At 39.3% G+C, this 21,894-nt stretch overlaps 2 protein-coding genes across 2 annotated transcripts; one reads left to right on the plus strand and one right to left on the minus strand.

Annotated features, from left to right (window-relative positions):
* The first annotated feature begins 980 nt into the window (after positions 1 to 980).
* On the plus strand, positions 981 to 11,811 carry LOC120767367 (collagen alpha-1(IV) chain). Its single transcript, XM_040093341.1, has 9 exons — positions 981 to 1,453; positions 1,643 to 1,732; positions 5,537 to 5,585; positions 5,658 to 6,605; positions 6,676 to 7,172; positions 7,232 to 8,682; positions 8,780 to 9,748; positions 9,805 to 10,949; positions 11,030 to 11,811. The coding sequence occupies exons 2-9, from the start codon at positions 1,710 to 1,712 to the stop codon at positions 11,288 to 11,290; spliced, it is 5,343 nt and encodes a 1,780-aa protein (XP_039949275.1). The 5' UTR covers positions 981 to 1,453; positions 1,643 to 1,709; the 3' UTR covers positions 11,291 to 11,811.
* A 1,929-nt stretch (positions 11,812 to 13,740) lies between these two features.
* LOC120769649 lies at positions 13,741 to 14,348 on the minus strand. The gene has a single exon (XM_040096753.1). The coding sequence runs from the start codon at positions 14,329 to 14,331 to the stop codon at positions 13,876 to 13,878; it is 456 nt and encodes a 151-aa protein (XP_039952687.1). The 5' UTR covers positions 14,332 to 14,348; the 3' UTR covers positions 13,741 to 13,875.
* Between the last annotated feature and the right edge of the window lie 7,546 nt (positions 14,349 to 21,894).

A 21,894-nucleotide genomic window follows, 5' to 3' on the forward strand; every position in this document is an offset into this window, starting at 1 on the left:
GATCAAAATTTCGTAAAGATATATTGTCAAAGAAAAAAGTTTTCAAACAAGAAATTAATTTTGGTCGAACAGTTTGTTCGGCAGCGATCAATATCTCTCACTTGAAGGACTATTGCACGATATGGTTCGACAGTCGGACAGGGCTAAATCGACTCAAAACGAATAGGTTGCAAGGTAATTTGATAGAATTCATGTCTCGAAGTTCATAGCCTCTATCCATTCCTTACGTTCACAGGTTGAACAAGAGACCAGGTTAAAATTGAAGAACTCTCATCTGTATGGACACCCCGTCCTTTTGCGTAACTCCATCCGTTCCAAAAACACAAAGACATCAAAAAACATGTACACTCGTTTGTGTGTTGGCACACACATACATACATAAACACAAGTGAACTCAAATTTGATACGGCTGTTTAGTTACAAGCTTTATCGCTGAAAGCCTGCGCAGATATACATATGTATATATATATGTTATATATGTCATGTATATGTAACTACATAACATATTCAATGTAGTGGTGTATACCTAGCATCTATGCATATACATATATTTGCACACGACGGATATGCCGGCACGTCGGTGCTGTCATGAATGGGTGGCATGTCGCAAGATCGGCGCAAACATAATGCGCCAACCAATGGTCTGGCACAATCGGTATAGCCGAGCGCACATCTTTTGTATGTGGTGTACATGTACTTATGAAAAGCTGATCGTGAATAAAGCTTATCACTTACTGGCGCAGCTCTCCATCTCCTCGTGCAGTCCGTGTGAACTGCGGCTCTCACACATATTATGCTGTCAATCCCGTGTGGACACACACATATGCGCAGCATTATCGTACATATACCGTATTTAGCGTACGATGTGATTGAGTATGTGGCATCTTGGTTGGCGGGCAGCTGGTGGACGTTTGCCGTTGGCTGGAAGTTATACTATAATTAGTCGAGTGTTGCCTTCTAAAGTAAGTGGCTGCTTCTAGCTCTGGTGCGCCACTGGCACTTTGTGTCTTCATTTGTCGTACATTTATTCTTTCTTGTGTTTTGTTTCTTCACTTGTGGTTGTTTGTATTGGTGTTGGTGTTGGTGTTTGCTGCGTTTGCGGGAATTATGCTCGTCTAGCTGCGTCGGCAAGTCGAGCATTCAGTCCGCTCCAGACGATCCATAGTGTTAGATCGCTTTAGGAAGCCCGTCGTACCCGCACAACGCGCCAGGGTTGATGGGGTTTAAGGCAGTATAAATTCGCCTTATTTTTTTTAATTTTGAATAGTTTCGTGTTTCCTATTCCGTTCGTTATGTAGTTAAACGAAAAAAAAAAATAATAATATTAGCCAAATAAATGAATGTTTAATAAACGATAAATAAATACGTGGACTTTTTTATATTTAGTTGTTTTTTACTTTATTATTACTTTTAATTAAATCTACGAACTGAACTAAGTGGCAACGATTAAAAAGTAAATAATTATTTTTTATAAAAAATTAATACCATCTACAAGTGTTCAATTGGAAAAATGTGCCTAAAAATTATTTGTAAATTGTACTGTGCTTCTTGTGTTGTTTGCTTAATTAAAAAAATTTGTTAAATAATTATTTATTATATTTTGTTTTTCGTAACTTTTATAAATGTTTATATTATTTTTAAGGCTGTTGACTATTTTATTAAAAAAGTTGGATAAAGTGAGAAAGGAGCGCGTGCATTGAGCGTTGGGCATGATGGAGCCCCACTGGAAGCGGTAAGTGCCAACTTAGCCCTGTCTAAGTTACTACAAATACTGGTTGCTAATTTTTAAGTAATAACTGTGAATATTTTGCGCATGGGAAAAAATGTGTATATATAATATTATAGCTCATAAATATTGAATAAAAAAATTTGTAAAATAGAAAATATAATAAAATCAAATAAAATAAAATAAAATAAAATAAAGTGAAATAAAATAAAATCAAATAAAGAAAAATCAATAAAATAAAATAAAATAAAATAAAATAAAATAAAATAAAATAAAATAAAATAAAATAAAATAAAATAAAATAAAATAAAAAAAATAAAATAAAATAAAATAAAATAAAATAAAATAAAATAAAATAAAATAAAATAAAATAAAATAAAATAAAATAAAATAAAATAAAATAAAATAAAATAAAATAAAATAAAATAAATAAAATAAAATAAAATAAAATAAAATAAAATAAATAAAATAAAATAAAATAAAATAAAATAAAATAAAATAAAATAAAATAAAATAAAATGAAATAAAATAAAATCAATAAAAAATGCAAATAAATTGAAAATAATTCACACTTAAATATAAAGAAATTAATTTAATATTTTCTTCATAAAATTAATTTTTAATAATATATATATTATATTATTTATATTATATTATATTATATTATATTATAATAATAATATATATATTATATTATTATATGTAATATTTTAGCTTGAAAACCTTATTTTATAAAAAATGATAAAATTATGTACCTTTGTAATAAATATATCTTAAACATAATATTTTCTATATTATCCAACATAAATAGACTTCTAAGCGCATTTTACAAAATAATATCATTCCTCTCGAAATTGATATTCCGTCGGCATAACGCGAATTACATAAAAAAAAATTAAACAAAAAAATATTTTTAATTTTATTATTAGTATTTTTTTTATTAATTTAAACTCAAATAACTTATGTCGTTACAATTGATTTCAAAAACTTAACTTGCTGGCGTTAATTCTTAAACAGGTGTCTGATTATCGATACATCCGGTTAGAAACGCTCACAAGTAAGCCCGTCGTCTAGATCTTCATTAGACAAATGCGCGCTGTAATGTTTCTGTTGGCTAATATAATTAAAAATGTGAATCGAAATCTTAAGCACCTTTGTTTTGCTATGAAGATTTTTGTAAACGCAAAGCACTGCTTATCTGCTCAACATTTAGACCTGAAACTCGCTTAACTTAACGAATACCAAGAAATAATAAATTCATAAATTTTTTAGTACTCAAAATCGAAAAAATGCAACTAATACACGTATTGGGGAACGAAATTTAGGCTTACGCATTTTTACAATTTTTCAGCAAAGGTTGAAAACATTCCGAGTTTTAGAAACGTTTCACAGGCTTACCATTCAAATAAAACCATATTTCGCATAATTTTTGTACTCAATCGCCTTTTAGCACTTAGGAAAATTGAAATAGTACATTATGTTTGCGAATTTCACTGTTAACACGTCTGTGACTAGTCGTTCGGCAAAATAAAGTCTCTTAAATGTACATATCTCTTCGTTTAATTCTCTTTCAATAAACCCGATATTCATCTCATGGCCTCCAACAAAGCAATACGCTCTTCTGATCATTTATGTGCATGAGATATTCACATATGTTTGTGTTTCGGCTTCCACTCGCACACATATGGAGAGGTCTACACAAATCACACAAGCCTTGGTGTTAGTCTTTACGCTGTTTAATTTTGTTCGAATATGAAAGCTGAAAGCTTTCTTTAATAATTATAAAGCTTTTGCTTAAGTGTTATGTTATTTTGCCTAAATATGTCCTGTTTTTATTTCTGTTACGATCAGCGTTTTTACTATTAGTGGTCACCCCTCGCCAGCCAATGGCAGACCCAAACCAGTATAGAAGCATGGGCATATGAAACAAATATATATATAAACTATTCATCGGCAATATTTTAAATTCAAGCTGACATTATTTGTAAAGCTAATGCCTAAGTAGGCGAAACTATACCCAAATTCGAAGTTATTGGTGTCTACTTCCAGTGTTATTCTGTAACTGATTCATCGCAACTACTATTTCACAGCAGACCTTAAAATTCATGCAAAGCATAACATGGATTTCCATATGAAATCTTTATGTCCTGAGTTTCCCTACTCCAGCACATATTATCGCATGCTCAGATCATATATAAAGTGTTTATATGACAAGTAAGGAGGGGCTAAGTTCGGGTGCAACTGAACATATTATACTCTTGCAACTTGCAGGAATAAAAGCCAAGGAATTACCGTAAGGATCGGAATCCAAGCAATTTATATATGCATATACTATATATAACTCATACACTGACCGACATAATCGGCAAAAGATTTTTTAGAAAAACGAAAATCATTTTATATAGTATGTGGGAGTTGTGGTAGCATCGACCCGATTTTATCTATTAACTATTAGCATGCCATATATTAAAAAAGATTCCCTAGGTTTCTTTAAGGTACCTTACATACAATCACCAATCACCTAGAGTAAAGTCAGCCGGATGTTCGAAACGTCCATCGTTCAAATTTTATAAATTTTATGGTTGTTGTAGCTTTAGAAGATGTGTAAATTAAACTTATTAGAGGGCGGGCCAAACCACGTGCCTCTTGTTACTGCGATCCCCTGTGCCAAATTAAAGTTTTATATCTTAATTTAGTGCTTAGTTATGGCACTTTATTGGTTTCCGGTTAATAGTGTTTTATGGGTGTGGCTGTGGCACGCATCTACGCCCATCTATGAATCGTAATTTTTTTGTACTACGGAAGCCGGATACTAAGATTCATCAAGATATCTCAATTTTTACTCCAGTTACAGCTTTCACGGACGGGCGGACATACATATACTATTCCCGATTTCAACTTTTCTCGTTAACCTTTTCATTTATATATATATAACAATGACAATGTTTTGCATTAAATTTAATTAAAATTGATCGAATAGTCGGCTATAATTCGTAGCTTGTGGTTATTCAGTTGGATTTAAGTATTGCGATAACATCAAGTCATATGTGAGACGGGTACCCAGTAACATACCAAAATGGGCTATGGAATATATGAATTGATTTTGACCATTTACGGATCAGAGTTGTTAGGTGCCTTTTATATGGGAGGTGGGGATATACATATAAATCCTTTACGAGGATCTAGGTATCTCTTATTACCTCTATATACTATATACATATTTACAAGAGTTGTTTTTGTACGTAGAATAAAGCTCAGCATAAAGTTTGCTAGAACACGGAAATTATTACGTTGGAAATGAAGACAATCTTTGAACCAATTTTTTCCGATATTTTAATTAAAACCTATTTATCACAATATTTTTGTTAATATTGGTTAAGTAGTTCCTGCGATATAAGATTTGTCGTAAAAATAGGCGGTGCCACACCCATTGACTGTAATGTTTTATACCAATTCAGATGAAATCTGGGTCCATTCCGGTTACGTAGACCCGACTGTCATGGGAATGGTATTTTATGGGCGTGGAAATGGTTTGCTTTTATTCCGTTCTAAACTGGAGGTTGGTATACTCAGTTATTGGCTTATACGAGCAGATGGATAGAGAGACAGATATTTGAAATTCAGCTCGTTATTCCACTCAATACTTCCTTAGGGGAATATATGTACATATATGAATATTATATTTTTTTTGTTATTCCCTCTTAAACGTCATGAGCCATGTGCTATATGTAACTATATCCGTAATATATACGATTACTTCTACTAAGTCGCTGTTTTCTTTAATTAACCATCTGAACGTTCTTCTTTTAGGCTTATTTTTGCCGCTACGATAGCAGGAGCGTTACTAGGCGCGAATGCGGTAGGAAAAATTATTATTTGTGCATAAAACATTTTCTGATTTCTGTATGTTATGTCATTTGTATTGATTTAGCAATTTTGGAAAACTGCTGATACTGGTGCAATTTATAGTCCACCAAAACATTATAGAGATGAATCGACGCCTCCGCGTACACCGATTGATGACAGCTATGCGATAATAGATACCGTAGGAACAAATCGAAACGGACCGCCAAGAAATTGTACATCTGGCACAGTGGGTTGCATTCCGAAATGTTTTGCTGAAAAGGGTAATCGAGGTTTCCCTGGTGAAGCGGGTCCACCCGGTCCTAAAGGTATGTCTGGATATCCAGGACCTGAAGGCCCACCTGGCGATAAAGGACAAAAAGGCGATCCCGGTCCATTAGGTCCACGCGGTTACAAGGGCGAACGCGGTGTACCCGGTATTCCTGGTATGCCTGGTGTACCTGGTGTACAAGGTATTTCTGGTAATCCCGGTGCCACGGGTGCTCCTGGTAAAGATGGTTGTGATGGTCAAGATGGACTTACTGGTCTGCCAGGTCTTAGCGGAATGCCCGGTCCACGCGGTTATCCAGGTCAGCCAGGTGTTAAGGGTGAGAAAGGTGAGCCGGCAAAAGAAAATGGAGATTACGCTAAAGGTGAAAAGGGAGAACCCGGTTTTGCTGGTCGTTCGGGCAATCCTGGTCCCGAAGGTCAACAGGGTCCTAAAGGTGATCGTGGTGATACTGGTCCATATGGTCCATCAGGTCCACGCGGTGATCGTGGTATAAAAGGTGACAAAGGTGCGCCATGTTTTGCACCACCACAGCCCGGTAAAAAGGGTGATAAAGGTGAAAAGGGTGAACCAGCTTCTGTGAAACCTTCAACCGGTGAGAAAAGCATTATAGGGGAAAAGGGTGAGAGAGGTGAAAAAGGCGAACCAGGTTTACCTGGCAAGAAAGGTGAAACCGGATTAAAAGGAGACATGGGACGAGACGGTTCGAAAGGTGAAAAAGGTTTACCCGGTGGTCCTGGTGGAAGAGTAAGTTTTTAAAAGCTGTGCTTATAGCGAATATTTAGCAATACGGAAAATTTTTTGTTCGCGTTTTTAGGGACGACAAGGAAATTTCGGTCCTCCTGGTCCAACAGGCCAGAAAGGTGATCGCGGTGAGACTGGCTTAAACGGTTTGCCTGGCAAACCTGGTTACAAAGGTGAACCTGGACGTCCTGGAAAAGCTGGTGAACGTGGATTACTTGGTCCTCCAGGTCCTCCTGGTGGTGGCCGAGGCTCCCCTGGTGCACCGGGCCCTAAAGGTCCCCGAGGTTATACTGGTGCCCCCGGTCCTAAAGGGTTGGATGGTGTTGATGGCCTTCCTGGTCCACAAGGTTACCCTGGCCCAAAGGGCGGCCTAGGTTTACCTGGCCGTCCTGGTGTTGAAGGACCTCCTGGAGAGAAAGGAGAAAAAGGTAATGCCGGTCGAACAGGTCCATCAGGTCCCGTTGGTCCTATGGGGCACACTGGTCCACCAGGTCCAGAAGGTCAAAAAGGTGAACCCGGATTTCCTGGAATTGGTGAAATGGGTCCTAAAGGTGATGATGGTATTCCCGGGTAAGTACACAACTTTGGATTTTTCAAACTTAGAAATAAATTCTTATTATTCAATCCAGTATTCCCGGTCTTAAAGGACAAAAGGGAGAACGGGGCTTCAAAGGAAATGCTGGAGCACCAGGTGATTCTAAATATGGACGACCTGGATCTCCAGGTCGCGCTGGGGCGCCTGGTCAAAAAGGTGACCAAGGACGACCTGGTAGTCCCGGACTGAAGGGAGATATGGGTCCAAAAGGAGATGCGGGAGGAAAATGCTCACAATGTCCTGCCGGCTTCAAAGGAGATAAGGGTGATCACGGTTTAGATGGTTTGCCTGGTGAACCCGGTTTGCGTGGTCCTCCTGGTGCTACTGGTGCGCCTGGAGAACGGGGTGCTGATGGAATTCCTGGTAAAGATGGACCACCCGGCTTAAAAGGTGAAGATGGCAGAGATGGTTTACCTGGTCCCGAAGGACCTGCGGGTAAAGATGCTATAATCGACTTAAGTCTTGTAAAGGGTGAGAAAGGAGAAAAAGGAGATAGAGGTTACCCTGGTCCAGTTGGATTGAAGGGTGACCGTGGTGAGGCGGGTTTGCCTGGAATAAGTGGTTCCAAAGGCGAAATAGGTGCTAAGGGTGATAAGGGTTACGCTGGCCAACCTGGTACAGATGGTACCCCTGGTAATCCCGGTCGCGACGGAATTGATGGTCTTCCCGGTATCGACATTAAGGGCGAACCAGGCCGACCAGGTCGTGACGGAATTAAGGGAGACAAGGGAACTGGAGGCTACCCTGGACAGAAGGGTGACCCGGGAACTTGTGACGCTGACGCATTGACAGTACCAGCTAAAGGGAACAAAGGTGACCGAGGAGCACCAGGAATGCCAGGACCAATGGGTCCAATTGGCGATACAGGAGATCAAGGAGATCAAGGACAGAAAGGTGAGAGAGGTCCACAAGGCCCAGTAGGACCTGTGGGTCCACGCGGTTTGACTGGCCCTCGTGGTGAAAAGGGTAATCCTGGAGCTATGGGTGCCCCTGGTAACCCTGGCAAAGATGGTCTAAGAGGACCCCCTGGACGAAATGGAGAGCGCGGTCAAAAGGGTGAACAAGGTATAGCTCTGGCTGGTCCACCTGGTCCACGAGGACGTGATGGTCTGTCTGGTGAAAAAGGCGATCGTGGTATTTCTGGTCCAATTGGGCCTCGAGGTCCGGATGGAGCGATTGGTTATCCTGGTGATAAAGGTGATGCGGGCTTGCCTGGACCGACGGGACAGACTGGACCTGTTGGTCCTAAGGGTGACACGGGACCACTTGGACCTAATGGACCTCCTGGGCCCCCCGGAAAACCTGGTGTTGATGGAGTTCAAGGTCGTGATGGAGCTAAAGGAGAACCTGGAAATCCAGGTTATGTTGGTATGCCTGGAATTAAGGGTGAACGTGGAGCACCTGGAAATGATGGACCTAAAGGCTTTACAGGCGCTCCTGGATCCCCAGGGAAGCGTGGTTCTCCTGGTCCAGAGGGCATTCCTGGTAGGTGTTTTCTTCTAAATTTAGAAATTAAATACTTTTGTACAGTACATATATACATAGATACATTTTTGTAAAAAATCTATTTATTTCCTATCAGGTATGAAGGGAGACAAGGGCGAAGTTGGTTTATCTGGCAATGATGGTGCAACTGGGCCTAGAGGACCTCCAGGAGCACCTGGTTTAATGGGCTCTAAAGGTGATATTGGCCCGCAAGGACCTCCTGGAACTGATGGCCGTCCTGGTTTCGATGGAGAAAAAGGTTCCACAGGCGCGCCTGGTTTCGATGGTCCTCAAGGATTACCTGGTGATGCGGCTGAAAAAGGACAAAAGGGAGAACCTGGCTTACCTGGCTTGCGAGGCGAAGAAGGTCGTCCTGGTGCAGCCGGATTTCCTGGCGAGAAAGGCTTCCCTGGTATACCCATTCACGGACTTCCTGGAGCGAAGGGTGATAAAGGAGATCGTGGTCGCGATGGTATCGACGGACTTAATGGTGAACCTGGAGAAAAAGGCAATGCTGGCTTCAATGGCTTAAATGGACAAAAAGGTGATAAAGGTGAAATGGGATTACCAGGTGCCATAGGAGCTCCTGGTTTGGAAGGAAGACCTGGTGAGCCAGGTGCACCTGGTCCAATTGGCTATACTGGCGCAAAAGGAGACAAGGGAGATACTGGTCCCATAGGTGTAGAAGGTATTAAAGGTGATAAAGGTGCTACTGGTTATCCCGGTCTAGCTGGAGCCCCCGGTCTCAAGGGTGAAAGAGGTTTCCCAGGACAAAATGGACGTGATGCAGTGCCAATTACAATTAAAGGTGATAAAGGAGAAATGGGTGAATTCGGAGTTGCAGGCTTGCAAGGTCCTGTGGGTCCCAAAGGTAATCAAGGTTTACCTGGCTTAATTGGTCAAAAGGGAGAGCGCGGCTTAACTGGTGCAGTGGGTATGCCTGGTTTGAATGGCGCTCCAGGACTAAAAGGTGATCAAGGTCTTATTGGTGAACCTGGTGCACCTGGACCAGCAATCAAAGGAGAAAAGGGTCTGTCTGGAACATCTGGAAGAAACGGACGCGAAGGTAACGAAATATAAACTGTACGATTCGTAGGTAAATTAAAATAAAATTATTTGTAGGAGCTCCTGGTGTACCTGGTCAGAAGGGCGAAAAGGGTCTACCTGGTCTCGCAGGTGTGCCCGGTTTAATTGGTTTACCTGGGCCAGTGGGCCCATCAGGTCCTAAGGGAGATCGAGGAGTCATGGGAGTGCCCGGTCGTGACGGTGCTGATGGCTTACCTGGTCAAAATGGTCAAAAAGGTGACATGGGCTTCCCTGGTCCGAAAGGTGAACGAGGCTTGGCTGGTTTTGAAGGACAAAAGGGAGACAAAGGCGAACGAGGTATGCCTGGTCCGCAAGGCTTAGTAGGTCGCAATGGAATGAAAGGTGATCGCGGCTACCCAGGTTTAGATGGAATACCTGGACCAGTAGGAGCACCTGGTGAGAAAGGTTTGACTGGACCTAAGGGTCGAGATGGACGCGATGGTATACCTGGAGCACCTGGTCAAAAGGGTGAACCCGGCTTAGTGCCACCACCAGGTCCTAAAGGAGAACCAGGTCAACCCGGATATGACGGACAAAAAGGAGAACGTGGACCACCTGGCCCACGTGGTTTAACTGGTCTACAGGGTGAACGCGGTGAGAAAGGTGAAATCGGTATGACTGGTCTAATTGGTCAAACAGGACGTCCCGGACCAAAAGGTGATAGAGGTTTGGCTGGTCTACCAGGACGCGATGGAGCTCCTGGTCAACCTGGACCACAAGGTCAAGCCGGTGCGGCATGCACAGCGGCACAAGATTACCTGACTGGCATATTACTTGTTAAACACAGTCAATCCGAAGAGATACCACGTTGTCCCAGCGGCCAAATTGAACTATGGACCGGTTACTCAATGTTATATGTAGATGGTAACGATTATGCTCACAACCAAGAGCTCGGCTCAGCCGGCTCTTGCGTGCGCCGCTTCTCTACACTGCCAGTAATGTCATGTGGTCAGAACAACATATGCAATTACGCTTCGAGAAACGATAAAACGTTCTGGCTTTCAACATCCGCACCAATACCGATGATGCCCATCAATAACAATGAGATCAGCAAATACATATCGCGTTGCGTGGTCTGCGAGGCACCTGCGAATGTAATCGCTGTACATAGCCAATCTTTAACCATTCCAGATTGTCCCAACGGATGGGAAAGCCTATGGATAGGCTACAGTTTTGTAATGGTAATTTTTACTGCTCCACCAATACCTATCATATTTTCTTATAAACATATCCAACTTTCTCTTCTCTACTTCAATTTTAGCACACTGCTGTTGGTAATGGCGGCGGTGGTCAAGCACTAGCATCGCCCGGTTCATGTTTGGAAGATTTCCGCGCCACACCATTCATCGAATGTAATGGCGCTAAGGGTCACTGCCATTTCTACGAAACCATGACCAGTTTTTGGTTAGTCACAGTTGAGAACAACGAACAGTTCCAACGCCCCGCAATGCAAACACTCAAGGCTGGCAATTTGCTGCAACGAGTATCTAGATGTACAGTTTGTATAAAAAATTCAACATAAGCAGCAGTTCTTAATCTTGTTCTTCCCCAAAAGCTATATACCATTATATAACTAAAGTAAATTTTATTGAGTAACTTTATGAAACCCTACACTCAAAAATCGACAAAATCAAACGAAATATTTTATCCAATTTAAAATAATCTTAGAACACAAAAAAACCCTTGCTATGAATTCCTTAAAATACCTTTATACCCAGATAACGAGTACTAGAAAATGCTCATCTTCAACATGACGGTCACATTGTAGTTTCTAGCGATAATAACATGTAGTCGAAAAGTACTTGCCCAAGTGTTAATTATAATGTTTATATAAACAAAAATGAACACAAAAAATCTGCCATTGCCACTAAACTATGAAGTTTCAAAAGTTTAAAGCTTCTTGTTTTTTAATTGTAATATTAGCATGTAAAATATAAGCGAATGAAAAAATAAGCATAACTAAATATGTAATATGTGTAGTAGCCATCTAATAAACTGTATATTTGTATGAAAAAAATAATAAAACGAAACACAAATAACGAATATATCAATTAAATCAAGATTTTAGGCAACATACAATATTTTTACACTAAATTTCTAAATAAAGTGGGATCTTAAAATGTTTTCGAATCGATCGACTAATTCGCAAAAAACAGATTTACTAGCTGCTATCCCAAAAACTTTACGTTTAAGTAAGATTATGCAGCATATAGAATATAATATGATTAGAATATAGTGACGTTCACTTCCAACGCAACGCCATCAGCTTGATTGTAAGGAAGGGCTAAGTTCGGGGTCAACAAGAGGATCGGAAACGTATAACTCACACACTGGCTGACAAATTCGGCATAGGAATTGTTAGAAAAATGAAAATTATTAAATGTAGTAAACGGGAGTTGGGAGTAGTATTGATCTGATTTTATCTATTACTACGCATGCTACCAACATGCCATATATTAAAACAATATTCCCAAGTTTTATCAAGGTACCACACATACAATCACCAATCATATGGAGAAAAGACAGCCGGATTATCGAAAACACTGATTTTAGCTATACAGGGTTTGTTCGGAAAGTAATAGGACTGATTTTCTTCCGCCGTGACTGTACTTCGAAGTGTGCGCGCACCGACTGGATTCGGTAGAGATCGTTCCTAGCTAACGAAGGAGCAGCTGGTCAGTTGTCTCTGAGCACCTGGAGAGTCAGGACAAACATTTTTGCGCGACGTGTTTCTGTGAGTGGTGCAAGCCGAAAATGCAGCATTCGTTAGAGCAGAGGTACGCGTTTAAATTCTGTGTGAAACTCAGTTAATCTGCGACAGAGACGTTTGATATAATCAAGCAGGCTTACCCAGATGTTGCTTAAGCAAGAAGTGATGTATTTCGGCATCATCAGGCCTTTTTGAAAGGCCGGGAAGAGATCGCTGATAAAGACCGGAAGAATGAGCAAATCCAAAGTGAAAACGATGCTCATTGTCTTTTTTGACATCAAAGTCATCGTCCACTATAAATTTATTCCTGCTGGACAAACCGTCAACGCCAAGCATTACGTGGAAGTCCTCAAGAGATTCAAGCGAAGGGTCAATCGGGTTCGACAAGACATCGCAGCCGACAGTTGCACCACGACAATGCCCCGACTCACACTGCCTTTTTTGTGAACAGCTACATAACCAAGGCCGGCATCCCAATGCTTCCGCAGCCACACTACAGCTCAGATGTGGCCCCCGGAAGGAGCCTCTTTGGAAGTTTTTAAAGAATTGTAAAAGTGGGTTCAAACATTTTTTTTTTAAATCGACTCAGTCCTATGACTTTCCAGACACAACTTTGGGGGCTAGGTCAAGTTTTCGCCCATTTTTATCTATTTTGGGCACAAGAATACACTTTTATGAGTTGGAGTAATGTTTCGGATATATATATAATGAAGAATGGGCTTATCACTTGTTATTTATGGGTCTTTGGGCCGATTGGTCCTGCCTTTACTCCCGTTTGTCCAACATTAATTAATGCAAATGTAAATCCCGGTTAATGGGAGGACGTTAAAGGGAGGACGTTAAAGGGTATCTGTTAACACTACTCCGTCATTCATTTCCCAACTAACAGTAGTTCGTAATAAAAGAAACGATTTAGTGCAATTGTTCAAAACAGTTATCTGAAAGGGCTTCAGAATGGAATATATTGGTTAGGAGCGCTTACAGCGACTGAACGAGCGATCGGTCCCACGAAAATTTAAAGAAAATATAGATGCCTATCATGTTACATATAGTTGTAGACACGTCCTAATTGCCCGAACTTCGATACCTTGTTGACCTTGTTTTTCATTTTGTTTCACGAGTTTCTACAATCATCGGCATACAGATCCTCTTGAAGGATGTTATTCTGAAAATTGGTTAATGGAAAGGATCCAAACTTCTTCAACCTCGGTATACCTCAAAACTGTGAAATGTGTATTAAAAATGTTAAAACAAAATAAAACTGCTTTGAAATTACTAATATTTCATTAAAATCAATTACAATTTGTTATGGAAAGCCAGTTAAAGTCCATACAAACACATGTAGGTAGCAACTAATTTTCTTCCACGCGATAATAGATCAAATTCATTTTTCCTTTTTAACGGCAAACGCAGACTTTTCTGGAATTGCAGTATCCTCCCCTGATATGTCCCAAAAACAGACAGTGCGAACTACAGAGAGCTCCACCTAGACTACATGAAATTCCACCACTGCGGCTTTGCGGTTCATTCTCTTCGCCAACTGGTTTATCGTCTGGCACGGATACTTGGACTTGAACAGCAACCTCTTTAGACACCTTTATCTGTTGAAAAGCTTCGATCATAGCTTTTAGTAAATCCTCGGCAACCGATCCAGGAACTTCGACATGAGCATTCGATTGAATAGCCGCATCGATGGTAATGTCGCGATTTTCCTCGGGTTGTTCAAAGGGCACCAAGTCGATGACAACAAGGTCTCCCTGTGAGTTTTCTGAATCGTCGAGAGGAAGAGCTAAGATAGAGTGAAACAGCACAAAGCTGCACAAAGCAACGGAGATAACAGTGATTGTCTTCATGTCTTTTCACTTGTAGAAGCAATAAAACTGATGCATTGATCACTGGATCGAGCCTATTTAAGCACAATTCTACTATCGTCTAGATAAGTACGCTTGTATCTTATCAAGCAATGAACAAACACTTGTGGTAAGGGGTTACAAGCTTCAATGGTAATGCAAATACATATAATCTTTTGCTCTTCAAACGAAAGTGTTTTGGAAATTATTTGTTAATTGAGCTTTGCGGAGCCACTAATGGAACTGTAATTAATTATTATTGTACTTAAATTGACCAATGGATTTGAAGTGCATGATATACATATATACTCAGCAGCACAATGTGTTCAATTTGATGCTTTTTGAAAACAAAACTAATTTCTGTTTCTTCTTACAGAATTTTATTATTATAATACCTTCTCTAATCAGATCTTTTTAAGTGCCAGTAGGTCAGTGGCGTGGCTACAACTTCGGGCGCCCGGGGCCAAGAATGTTCTGCCGACCCCTTAATCTACCTACTTACAAGTTTCATGAGGTGGTTCGAACAAAAGAGGTACAAGTAAGTAAGTAAAAGTAAAGCCTGTAAAGGCAGTCCGACAGGTACTCAGCCCACAAAAAAATATGTATTGTTGTCGGGACTGAGCAAATTCAATATCCATCATGCTTGATACAAGTATAACCGACCCGGTCTTTTGAGATGCCTACACTCTCACCTAACCATGGAAACTGTAGCACCTAGACGTAGATCTTTTAAAACCGACTTGCGATCGTTCCAAGGCTCGTTAAACAAATCTTTTGCGGTCGCTTCTAAAGGAAAAGAGACATCATATACAGAAATCAAGAGTTCTTAGAGAGTTCTAATAACAGCAAGTATCAATTCACCGGCTAATTTGCTTTTTTTCATTTGTCTAAACGCGGTCAAAACCAAACTTCTAGCCCAATATGATTACTTAATCTTTGGTAACCTTTTAGTAATATTACATTATGGTATCCTATGAGCGCAGGCTATGGAAACTAGTCCCCTTTTGTATCTGCTCTGTATCTTTTCCAACTCTGCCCACCCAATAGTAGTCCAATGGATTCAAAACTACATCCTCAGATGGTCAATCATCTGCAGCCAATGCTAGGTAATTTTTGCTTTGTGTGCTAGAGCGCAGAGTCTTGATGGAAATTTTAATGCTCTTCATAGAAGAGAGTATTACTTAACTGCTTTATAACGCCTTCTAAACATCCTTCTGATACAGCTTTGCCTAACTTTTAACACCTTTTTCATGAAAGCATTACAGCAGCTGGATGATGACCACGTTGAACCCTTGGAATAACATTTTTTGGAAAAGTGACAGCTTTTGCGAATATTCGGTCTGCTTCAATAATGATTATTTTTTCATCTGTAAAAACGATACTTTCATGGTCGTTGACTAAACTCACCACATGCATCTGGTGAGCACAATTTGCTTCAAGCGCGTTGTCAGAAGATTATTAGTTGACCGACTGTAGAGTTTCATGTGGAAATCATTTCGACTAAGACTGACATTTATCTGGTCGATATATCCATCTGCTTTGACATAATTTTCTGTTTTCTAAGGGAATGCGAATGCGTTCGAGAAGTGTTTTAACGGTAAACAAGCATTCTTGAAATATTATTTTTTTCCACACGTAAATCAATGTAAATCAATCACCGCAATACGACTTTATTTAGCTAACCACTCCATTGTTAATAAGAAAAATTGATTATCATATGTGACCTGGTCTACGAAAAAAGAGCTAACGTGCGAAAACTTGTTTTCTGGGAAACAGCTGTTAAAAGTAAACAACTCGTTTCGTCAGTTTTTTTTGGAAATTGATTTTTTTACACCTACCCCCTTTCCGTAGACCAGGTCACATATATAAGTAGGCATTGCATACTAGGATTTGTCTCCCAGTGTGATTAGTTCTTAAGGACCGATTATAAGTATGACCCTCGCCAGCTTTTTATATCCGTGTAGCCCACGTTGGGTTAAAGAACTGTTTTGTATAAATGTATGTTTGTAAACAAGATGTGTACAAAAATAACGGGTATTTTTTTAATTACTATTACTGATTCCATCTGCATTAATGTTGTCGTTTCTAAATTTTCAAAAAATCTATTTTTTAAATATTTTTTTTCTTAATATACACAGAATTTCATATGGTTCCGGTGAATATTTTCGAAGTTAAACGCAAATTTGAAAAGGCGTTAAAGAGCGCTTGGAAATACAAGTTCAAACTTTAAAGCGTTTTTCTCAAAATGGTGTTTTCAAAGTTTATTTACTATACTCAAAAAGCTGGTGCTAAAATTTGAGACTAATTGGTTTAGCCGTTTTCGAGTAATATTGGTCACTCGAAAACGGCTAAACCAATTAGTCTCAAATTTTAGCACCAGCTTTTTAAGTATAGTAAATAAACGAAGATTTGCACAGATACATTTTTTGTTTTTTTTTTTTATAAACAATTTAAGGCGTACAATTTGGTCAAAAATCGTTTTTTTTTTTGGAAACCATGGCATATGTCAAAGAATTTTACTACAAGGAACATTCCAAAGTAAACAGGACTTTTTGAATCTAGCGCCCCCTGGTGGCGCCATCTATATGTCGACTGGTGCGTTAGAATCTGCTATCTTTATCGATTGGCCAGTGAGAATTTCATGAAATTTCATTGATTGGAAGTGAAGTTATTGCGTTTTAAGTGTCAGTATGTTTGTGTTATCGGTGCGAAAATGAGCTTCGAGCAAAGAACCAACATTAAATTTTGTTTCAAAATTGGTAAAACTTTTACCGAAACGTTTCAATTGATGAAACAAGTTTATGGCGATGATTGCCTATCACATAGCAGAGTGCACGAGTGGTTTCATCGTTTTCAAAGTGGTAGTGAGAACATAACTGACGATCAACATCTAGGTCAATCAAAATCTGTGATCACCGGAAAATCCAACGAAACTGTGCGTGAATTCCTCAAAAATTAGCCGTATTCAAATCTCCAAAAAATCGATTTATCGCATTTTGACCGAACATTTGAGCTTACGAAAGGTGTGTGCACGGTTTGTTCCGCACAAATTGACTGACGACCAAAAATTGCTCAGAATCCAATCTCATCGATCGACGCTTGTGACCGATTATTTGACCAAAAATCACATTTTAATTATTAATCACTCCTTGTACTATTCACCTGATATGGCACCGTGCGACTTCTTCCTTTTCTGAGAAATGCATTTGCTCATGAGAAGAAAGCATTAGAGGCCATTCAAAAGGCGGCATACTGGCGGCCATACCGGCCAACGAGCTAAAACACTCGTTCGACATGCTTTTGGACCGTGCAAAAAGCTGTATTGAAGCAGAAGGAGACTGTTTTGAATAAAATAAATTGATTTCGCCGAAAAAACCATTTGTTCTGTTTTTTTAAGTCCTGTTTACTTTGGAAGGCACCTTGTAGATTTAACATTACTTTAACGAAATTTGTTTGGTTTTTCAATTTTAGCGGATCCAGTTCGGAGATATAGTGGTCACCGCAAAACGTGTTTTTTGAGAGAAGCTCCCGGAGATCAACTTCAGTTCCTTTCCAAATAAATATTTTTAGTCTAAGTCTTAAAATTCAATTAAAAGATACATAGTATGTACAAATTTTTGGATCAATAAACGAAGTCATGTCTGAGGAACATGGAGACAGGGGCTTCGTTAAAAGCATTGATTTGCCACTAATAAGCAACGAAATGTGAAAATTGCCAAGCTCATAAAAGCCTCTGAAACATTAGCTGTTGCTACAGCAAAAAGAAATGAAAACAGCACAAAATTGTATCGTATGTTTCTTCAGGGACATGTATATGAACATAATAAAAAGAATTGATAACTGGACGCCTGAAATTTTAAAATTATCAAAAATTTTGCCAAAATTTTTTTTATTTCCCTTCACACGATGATTTTCCAGATAATTAAAAATCGTTGTGATGAACGCGAATCCAACAAATATAATATAAGAGTACTGTAATATCGAGTTACTGTTTATTATTATTGATAACATTTCGAAATGAAGACAAGTAAGGAAGGGCTAAGTTCGGGAGCTACCGAACATTTTATACTCCTGTAACTTGCAAGAACTAAAGCCAGGGAAATATTTTAAGTTGTAAAACCAATCATATGGAGTAAAGTCTGCCGTATGTTCGAAAATTCGGATATTAGTTACATAGGGCTAGGCCAAGTTTTCGCTCAAATCTATCTATTTTAGGCACAAAGATACACTGTAATGAATAAAACATGCTCTCTTATTTTCATTGGGATAACTCACATATTGCGGTACAAAGTCACCCGGAAGTTCGAAAATCTGTATATTAAATATATGGGGGCTAAGGTACCAATCAATACTTCGTCCAATTCAACCCAATTTGACATACAGACAAAACATTATAAAAGACAGATTATATCTCAATTTCAGTTATATATATCACACCTCGACCGACATTTTCGATCAAAAGTCAATTAGAAGCATAGGCACCGGAGTCTAAATATTCGATACCTAAGGGCTTGAACAATTTTGTATGACTAAAAAATTTTTAGTCATAAGGAATCCAGGGATATATTAATTGCTTGTTGATTTGTGCACTGGAAAATGAACGAATCAAGTGGAATTTAAAATTGTGCTATATGGAAAGTTGGCGTGGTTGTTGTCCGATTTCGTCCATTTTGATAACTTGAAAGGAGAATGTAAGAATAATTACACGTACTCAATTTTGTCGAAACCGGTTTGGTCGGGTTCCGAGATATGGGTTTTCCCCAAAAAGTGGGCGGGGCCACGCCCATCGTCCAATTTTCATAGCGACTCTCATAAAGGACTCTCATACCATCACAGTGGTAAAATTTAATGTCTCTGGCATATTTAGTTATTGATTTATCGCACTTTTAGTAGCTTTTAACAGTACAGTTAGATAAGGAGTGAGCGGGGTTGGCCTCCGATTTCATCTTTTTCTCACCGTCGGTAAAAGTTCTTATAAGATCTCAATTTGGTTGTTGTAACTTAAGGGGTTTAGGAGATATGTGTATTGAACTTGTTAGAGGGCGGGGGCACGCACAGTTTTGCCCAAAAGAGCCTCTTGCTCCTACGATCCTCTGTAACAAATTACAGCTCTTTACGTTAATTTAGGGCTTAGTTATGGCACTTTATATGTTTTCGGTTAATGGCGATTTGTGGGCGTGGCAGTGGTCCGACTACACTTATCTACGAGCTCGTAATTTTTTTTGTACTAAGGAACCCACATACCATGTTTCATCAAGATAACTCATTTTTTACTTGCACGGACGGACGGACGGATTTCAACTTTTCTCGTCATCCTGAGCATTTATACTTACATATATATGTATAACGATATATCTGTCTCGCTTAGTTTTAGGTGATACGTACAAGCGTTAGGTGAACAAAACTATAATACTCTGTAGCAATTGGTTGCAAGAGTATAAAAAGTCTTACTATTTTTTGCCCACAGTAGTATACGCCGGCAGGTAGGTAGCCGCCACCGAGGGCTCAATTTGCGCCATTTGATGCATTGTCGTAGGACCTTATCGCTTTGCTATTCCGTTTCTTCGATGCGCTCGAACCATTTGGTGCTCTCAATGACACTACTTAAGTATATCCGTTGTGCTTTTTGTGGACAAACATGCAAGGTGTTGCCTGATGGGTTTCAAGTATTTTGTGACGGATTTGTGATAAAGCTGAGCACTCGCAGAGGCAAAGGAAAGCCGTATCCGTATTCTCTTCTTTCTTGCAGCTGCGGCAGCTATTGTTATGAAGCAGGCACATTTTGGGCCCATTCTCCCAAAAGACCAGTGCCCGTTATAGTAGCTATAAGTTTGTATATGCTATCTGGACCTAGATAGGACCTTCTATTCCTGTCATATTTCAGCCATATTTGCTTTGTTATCGATTTGTACAAAATGCTTATAAAGCTCCCTGTCGTCTAAAGAGGTTCTTAGCTTTGTTAACTCGTCCGCCGGAGTTGACCTGGCAGTGAAGGCTTACCTTCAGTTGTTGACCACTTTGGAATTAATCTGTAGTGTCGACAAGGTAAGCAAAGCCGCCTGGCTGTCCGTGTATATGGTTGCTTTCTGTATCCTCTCGCAGTTATTAAATATAATTTCACAGGCCTTCTCTTGAAAGATTCTGGCTGAGTTTGATAAGCGAATAGAAAAAGAAGTTCCGAAAACATATATACCACTTTTTTCACGTAAAGAGGGAATCCTCCCCTGGAAGTGTGTAGGCTGATTTACTTATATTTTATTTAATTATGATGGCGCTATGCCCAGACTCTATCCGTCTCCATTCTCCTAATTCCTCAATTATAATAGCAGAACTTGCGGCTACTTTCAGAGCATACACGTTCATTGGTAGCTGATGCAGTAGTATATTGACCGCATCAGTCGGACAGGACTTGATAGTTCCGGTAACCGCTGTACTGCTCCTTGTATTCCATTTAATTTGCTGATATTGTATTGTTTGTTTACGGCTGGTCACCAAACTAGTTTTCCATAAGTTAAGTGGCTATATGGGTTTATTGGTTCAAGAATGTTAATTTTTTATTGTCTTATTAAATTTTATAACAGCTCCAGAATATTGTCATAAATTTTCAAGTTGATCCGAGTAATAGTTTCGGAGATAAAGCCTTGAGAACTGAGACGCTCGAAAATGGTGTTGTAATGGCCTAGTTAAAATTTTCTTTTTTTATTTCAAAATTTCTTTATTAATAGTGTATGTTAGTAACAATAAAAATTCTAATAAAATATTTCATTATTTATATGAGAAAAAAAAATTCAAAAAAAGCTGTTTTTTACCGAGGAAACCTATGTAACCCCTTATTTATTCGTTTTTTAATGTTAATCTTCCAAATCAGTATCAATTTAAACCCCTAGATATTTTGCCGTGGGGATAGAGGAATTGTTGTACCACTAAGCGTGGGATTGAATTGTGGTATTTTTGTTTTACTAATGAAAAGCCCACCACGGCCCATAGGTGTAACCTGATTGTGAAAGAAAACATCCCTGACACCACCAACATTTTGTCGTCAGCCTATACTATTGCTTTCACACCTCCTCCATCCAGTTGAATTAGTATTCCGTCCACCAACCATAAAAGCGGGGAAAGGATACCTCCTTGAAGAGTCCCACTGCTTACATGGTTTGATTGTGTCGCTTAACCATTTAACGCTATAGCCCTTCTGCTCATAACCACCGATCGTCTCCATCTGCACACCATCTATACCGCTATGTTTGAGACAATAAATAATCGTGCTTATTTCTATATTGTTCAAAGTCCCTTCTATGTACCCCAAGAAAGGCCGCCATTGTTTGTGATGTAGTGACTTTTCAATTACATTAATCACTTCGTGTAGGACAATTTCGGTTGATCGACTCCTTTTGTATGCATGTATGTATATCCATTAACCCTTCTAGGAACACCACTTTGACTCGCGTATGTATAGTATGATAGTGGCCTTATACATATATCTTTTCCAGTCTTGGACACCGCAAACTAGTCCATCAGTTTTTAAGATACACTGTAGCATATATGTAGCTGCCTTATACGTATAAA

The sequence above is a fragment of the Bactrocera tryoni genome, chromosome 2 (assembly GCF_016617805.1).
Source record: "Bactrocera tryoni isolate S06 chromosome 2, CSIRO_BtryS06_freeze2, whole genome shotgun sequence".
In the NCBI taxonomy this organism is placed as follows: Eukaryota; Metazoa; Arthropoda; class Insecta; order Diptera; family Tephritidae; genus Bactrocera; species Bactrocera tryoni.

Excerpts from the sequence above, each read along its gene's own strand:
- LOC120767367 (XM_040093341.1), top strand. The coding sequence starts at position 1,710 with ATGATGGAGCCCCACTGGAAGCG. Across the intron at positions 1,733-5,536 it reads ATGGAGCCCCACTGGAAGCG|GCTTATTTTTGCCGCTACGA; the intron begins GTAAGTGCCAAC and ends TTCTTCTTTTAG. Across the intron at positions 8,683-8,779 it reads TGGTCCAGAGGGCATTCCTG|GTATGAAGGGAGACAAGGGC; the intron begins GTAGGTGTTTTC and ends ATTTCCTATCAG.
- LOC120769649 (XM_040096753.1), bottom strand. The coding sequence starts at position 14,331 with ATGAAGACAATCACTGTTATCTCCGTTGCTTTGTGCAGCTTTGTGCTG.